Source organism: Arachis duranensis, chromosome 7 (assembly GCF_000817695.3).
Source record: "Arachis duranensis cultivar V14167 chromosome 7, aradu.V14167.gnm2.J7QH, whole genome shotgun sequence".
NCBI classification, from domain to species: Eukaryota; Viridiplantae; Streptophyta; class Magnoliopsida; order Fabales; family Fabaceae; genus Arachis; species Arachis duranensis.
This window is the reverse complement of record NC_029778.3, coordinates 17,631,734-17,638,255: the sequence shown is the minus strand read 5'-3', so window position 1 is coordinate 17,638,255 and position 6,522 is coordinate 17,631,734. Positions and strand designations below refer to the sequence as shown.

Below are 6,522 nucleotides of genomic sequence, written 5' to 3'. Positions count from 1 at the left end.
ATAAAATATATGTTAAAATATAAAATATACATAAAAAATAAATTAAATAATATATATTTATATATAAATATATGATACTTAATTTAGTGGTTCATTTTTAGCATGGAGATATCATTTTTAGGTATATATTATAACATCTACTTGAATATCAATAAAGTACTCCAATGATTTAGCGACTCGATTAGGTTAGGTACTACAATTATTACAAAACAAATGTTCCATTTACTAAATTTGTGCCTTTAAAAAGAGTAATATACATTAATTGTTTAACGTATGATTTTGTTACTAGCTATAAAGGAATTAATGGAGGCGTGTGTGATACCTTCTAAATGCAACAGGCACAATTCCAGCTCTATACTCAGCAATTTGAAGGAATGCAGGTTCAGCCATGTCAAAGTGTTGAAGGGGAGGGTTGCACCATCCACCATTGTTGTTAGCCAAAGCAAAATTTGGGGGACAAAAGTTTGTAGCAGTGACAATAATGGAGCCAGGCTTGCACCATCTTGGATCATCATCACACCTCATCTCATAGCAAGCACCACAGCTCAATCCATTGTTGAACAATGCTGTGCTTAGTGCTGCAGTGTTCGTTCCATATCCTTGGCTATACAAATTTCCATAACCACATGCTCCTCCTGCATAATCATGCACCAATTCCAAAAGAGTGAGTTTATAATCCACCATTTGAGGGGGAATACACTAGAGTATGTTCATGGAGCATAAAACTAGTTTTATTCTTAAAAAAATTATTTACGTGTGATAGAAATATTTGTTATATCGTATTTAATTATACATTTATATTTGTAAAACTTTTAACATTTTAAGTAAGTAACTGCTATGGTAATGTATCATTACATATCTATGCAAAAATATTTTAACTCTGAAAGTGCATATAAAACCAATGACTAAGTCTAAACAAAATGCACAACACTAACACTTTATGTTATTATCATGTTAATATAATTAACACATGCATAAAAAATAGTTCTAATAAACTGACCCATTGTGCCAGAAGCATCACCACCACCATAGAAAGTGGCATGTGCACCCTGCCAACCACCACCATAGTCAGCAATGGCACCTTGAAGATTGATACCAATAAGTAAAACAAAGAGAGCAACTAGAAGTGTAGTAGTAGAAAGTGCCATTCCAATTTTCTTACTCCTTTCTGATAAGAGAGAACAGAGTGTAAAAAGCAGAGGAAGTTGCAAGTTCTGTTTGCTATGTTGTGAGCTTCAATGCAATTGGGGGGACCTCTATTTATAGCCAACATTTTTGTCATAATTGTTAATATAACATGCATATTTTTATATATAATTTTTAAATATTGTAAATAAAAAATAAATAACTCAAAAAACTCTCTTTGGTAGTATTGTAAAGCTGTATTTGAAATACAAATTCAGAAATAATAACATAAAATTCTATTTAATAACTGAGGTAAATACAAAAAAAAACTTTTTTTATTCTTTCAAAAAAAAAATAATAAAGATAAGAGATTGAAATAAAATTTTCTATCTCCATCTCAATTTGAAAATATTCTGCAATAATATTCAGAAGGATTATGCTAGGTAATCAATAATTTTTTTTAACAATATGAATAATGAATTTTAAAATTGGCTCAATTCAAACAAAACACACTACACTCCAAATTACTCATCTAAATTTTAATATTAGAATAATCATCCACACATACCTATTAAATTAAACATTTGATATATCAATTATTCACATTATTTAATATTTTCATTATCTACTTATACTTTTTCTATTCATAATTTCTAACACTATTGCATTTATAATATATTAAAAAAGAAAATGAAAGTGTGTATTTGGATAAAACCACATACATGCGCAGGTTCTAGTTGTGATTCCCAACCCCTAATCTTGTAGGGCAGGACCATCACATGCAACCCCAACCATCTTCTTCCCAACTTTATAGACCCCACTATCATATTCTTTGAACAGCCACTAGTTTGAGAGTTTTTTATTTTTATTTTTTAAATAAATTTCTTTTATTTATGTCTTTCTCCTTTTCACACTTCAAAGCTGTTATTAAATAGATTTAATGGCATAGGTGTCATTAGGTGGTTCCTAATAGCTGTTTTTGGAGGACCAAAGTGATAAAAGGTTATGACTTATGATTGCTGTTTCAATTGAAATATATATTGTCATGGTAGGTTCTTAATTAAGGGTAGGTTCTTACATTATCGTATCTAAGCACATGAAGTAGCATTTGTCTAGCTGGGAAATCAAAAGCAGAAGCAGCTAAGAATTAATTAAGGGAGCATTTTGCTTTGCATATGCTCCCACTTTTAAGCACACAAAAGGAGAGTATATATATGTAGTATCTTAATTAAATCGGTAACGAAAGAATAACTAAAATTATCTTATTTAATATAATACTCATAATTATATATATATAATATTTATAATTACATATTTATTATATTTAAAATTATATTATTATTCTAATGATAATTAATAAATACTAAATAAATTTTTTTATTATTTTTTGAACATTATTCATCTTAAATTTTATGTGGTTCACATACACTTTGGCACATAGGCATAAATGCAACAGCTTACTCATTAACTATTTGGTTCTTGAATATAATTAAAAGTGCTTGTTTAGTTATTTAACGAAAAAACAGCCTTGCCTCCAGTCTGTTACAATTAAGGTTATGGGGTCTTAGATAAATTGTGCATGGTTGGGGGTGGGTACATGCCCTAAATTGAACCTTTTTTGTGTGAGGAAAGAGAATCATTGCTAATAATTACTTGACATGCCTCTAGCTACTGAGATTTTATTTTATTTTTTAAGTTAGATTATGTGGATATTTTGTTGTTGCATATGTTATGATCAGATTATACAGACTGTTCAATATTTGAGATAGAAAAGTCATATATGATGATTTAAATAAATAAAATATTAGAATAGCGATAAAATACAACTGATTCTCTTGGAAATCAGACAGACAAGCTGGTATGTGTAAAACAGAAATAGATCAGAAATTTATTCTATAATTGACAACTTTTCATTAAGAAATTCTCACATTTTAATTTGTATTCATCCTGCTGACCCAACATAAGTGTTCGTTATTTATAATATAAATATTAAAAATATTATTTATATACTAAAATTAATTATTAAAATCAGTTATTATATATTTATATATAAATATATATGTAAATTTATTTATTTTTAATGTGTATGTTATATTTTAATATTATTTTATTTTAGTAATTAATTTTAGTGTATATTTAATATGATTATATAAATATATATTGATGATTGAAAGACGAGAGCTTGTCATTTTGTAACAATAAAATAGGAGAGAAAACTCTTAAGAAAACAAATAAGACTTGAGAAAAGTTTAACCTATATTTCAATTTTCAATGACATACATTCAAATTCAACTATTCAATCTCTCTATTTAAAAAAAAATAAAAAGGTTATTCATTCTCTACTCTTACTTAAGTATTAATTAAGAGTACGATTCTCATTTTAGGTAGAAAAAATTTAAAACTTTAAATTAAATATTTTACGTATTCCACAAAATGCTTACAATAAATAAGTGGTAGAATAATCATCATTTTTAATTAGGACGGTCAAAATGAATCGAGCTTGAATAATTAACGCACTTTTAGTTCTAAAATAACAGGTGAAAAATAAAATATTTAACGAATTTTAATCCGATTAACTTATAAATTGAACGAGTTAGTCTGAAAAATAAATGTGCTAATTATTTAACCCGTTTTCTTTTTTACTTTTTAATAATCTAATCCAAATATTTTAAATTTTAACGAAACTGTTATCTCAATTTCAAACCTAATAATTTATTAAAAAGACAAAAATTTGGCTCAGGTTAATATTTTAGCTCAATTTTTTTAATGAAAAATTATCTATTTAGAAAACAATTATTTAGACAAAAAAATAAAACATAAAAATAAATAGACTGATCAATTTAGTCAAATAAACTTCTTTTAAATGTGCCAAATTTATTTTAAAAAATTAGATATACTTGATATATAATTGACTCATTGCATCGGTTTCAATCTATAAAAATTTAAATAAGCAGTCTTAATGGATCCAATGAGTCGTTTATCAGTTCTATTTTTTTAACAATAGATACTTTAGTCATGAAAAAGAATACAGAGCATTATTATTCTTATCGTTTAATCATGAGAACGCATGGCACTTGGGTGCTAAATGTCAAGAAATTTGTTCGGATAAGAAAATTAAAAAAAATAAGAAATTAAAAAATAATTCAATTTGGTGAATAATGAAAGATGCGAACAACGTAAACAACGGATTACATTTCAGGCCCATTAACCATCCAATTTTACTTTCATCCTAAACCCACCAATTTTACTTAATTTCACTTTGACCTAATTACACTTTTTCTAACCCAAACTCCTTTTTCATCGCAGCCAACCGTCCGTCACCTACCTTAGCACGTAGTCCCCCTCACCCGGGAGAAAGCTCCCAAGCGCCGCCGTCTTTCGCCGTCACCAACTCTGAATATAGGTGAGCCGTTCCGTATTAACAATAAACATCCCATTTACATAAAGAACAAACATCCTATTCGTATTAAGAACAAACATTCTATTTGCATAAAAAATAAATATCTCATTTGCATGAAAAATAAACATCCACAGCACGATGAAGGATGAAGTTGGACTGTTTGCAGCGGCGCGACAAAGCTGGATTGCATGCGCCAGTTGGGGAGGCGTGACGAAGCACAGATGCGTGCATCAGAAGAATGGTCTTGCATCACGATAATGTCACTTCTTCTCCTACAATTGGCAAGGGCGCATTGCAGAGGGTGGGGGGATGCGCGTAGGGATGAGCGGCTGAGGGGGAAACGCGTCGGATTGAATGGTGGAGAAGGAGGCGCGTCGGAAAGTAGAGAGGAGGGAAAGATGCGTCCAGCTGATCAGCAGAGGGAGAAGATCATCGGGCTGAACGGAAGGGGGGAGGAGCATCGGGCTGAATGGTGGTGTAAGTGGCAAAGGGAGAAGAGGGTTGAAATAGAATGACAACATAGTGTGACAATGTAGTGAGATACAGAGATGAGAGGAGGTTACGTTGTGTAATTCTAATAATTTAAAGTTAAAAATTAATTATTTTAATTATTAATTAAAAATTTTAAAATTAATTGATTTATTAGATTATTGTTTACATTGTTTAATTTCTATATTGTCTCCTATACTTTCTTAAAAAAAATGAAAGATTTGGAGGTGTGGGTTTCCATTTTTCCACTGAGCATGTTTCAACAAGTTCATTGTTTTATCCCTTGTGTGTATTAATTAATTAATTGAAGAAACATATATAGCATGTAAAAGTAAGAATGAAAAGTATGTGTCTTAGTGTTGCATGTGGGGTGAGGCAGAAATTGTGGATAATTTTGGCAAAGACACTTGATCTATCATGTGCAATGGCCAACAAGTATTGACTCTTGTTCTAACCTCAAATGCTAATAAACCGACAAACAAAGCCGTGTTGTGCTAGTAAACATCGATAACGCGGCATTTTCAACTCACTCTCGTCTATTATTCTTTACTCGAGTCTTGATAGGTGTATTAAATCAAAATTAATTATTAAAATTAATTATTAATATTAAATATATATTAAAAATTTTAAATTTTTTTTTTAAAAAGAGAACAACTTATTACCCCTTACACCTTAAGTAATATTTCGCTTTTTAATTTCAATATGGAAGCAACAATGGAGTTGAATATGGTTATGGAGAACATAGGTGTTTGACATCTGTCTGGTGTCAGATGAACACAAATCGGACCATGCGAATTCCACCATGCTTATCGGACGATCCGAGTTGTTGGCGTGAAAACGGATGGTCCGTTTTGTGGTTCCCCAGCCACGTGTCGCACACAGAACTCTCCTCGCAACGGTACCCCTAATCCCAACATAACCCCATGCTGAACCCACACCTACCATCTGTTAGGATTTGGTTGAATTAGTCCCACATTGCTTAGGATAGCAAATGGAGTGGGTGGCCTAGGCTATAAATATGAGGCTAAGTTCTCCATTTGTTTTTGCACCAGTCAGAAACACTTTAAGCTTGTATCTGATTTTTCTTTTCCTCTGTACTCTTTTATTAGAGAGTGTTGTGAGGTGTAGTTAGATATTTGCTTTGAGAGAGTGTGGGTGTACTGGGGTGCCGGTGTTAGAGAGAAAGAAGTCTATGTGTTGTAACAATTTTCACATAGTGATATTCTCTGGTTGTCATTTGACAACGGCCGTGGTTTTTTCTCCGGTAATTGGAGTTTCCACGTTAAATTCTTGTGTTGCAAGTGTGTCTATTTTATTTCTCTATCAAAGGTGTTTTCTCAAGGGGGAATGGTGTCTTATTCCCATCAAGTGGTATCAGAGCTTCGGTTCGGTGGGATTTATTCTTAGTATGCTCTGTGGTTGCAGCCTAGTCTGACCTTCCACATCAGAAAAGAATTTTGTCCTGTAGCTTGAGGTTGATCTTTGGTTGCTGTTGTTGTTGCTGAAAG

At 31.1% G+C, this 6,522-nt stretch overlaps 1 protein-coding gene across 1 annotated transcript in view; it reads right to left on the bottom strand.

Annotated features, from left to right (window-relative positions):
* Positions 1-1,216, bottom strand: part of LOC107458103 (expansin-A10) — a 2,142-nt gene extending 926 nt beyond the window's left edge. The window contains exons 1-2 of the mRNA XM_016076319.3: positions 1,001-1,216; positions 323-635 (exon numbers count right to left, since the gene is read on the bottom strand). Of these exons, the coding sequence (XP_015931805.1) occupies positions 323-635; positions 1,001-1,148 (461 nt within the window). The 5' untranslated portion in view covers positions 1,149-1,216. The remainder of the gene's footprint in view (positions 1-322; positions 636-1,000) is intronic.
* Positions 1,217-6,522: the final 5,306 nt, after the last annotated feature.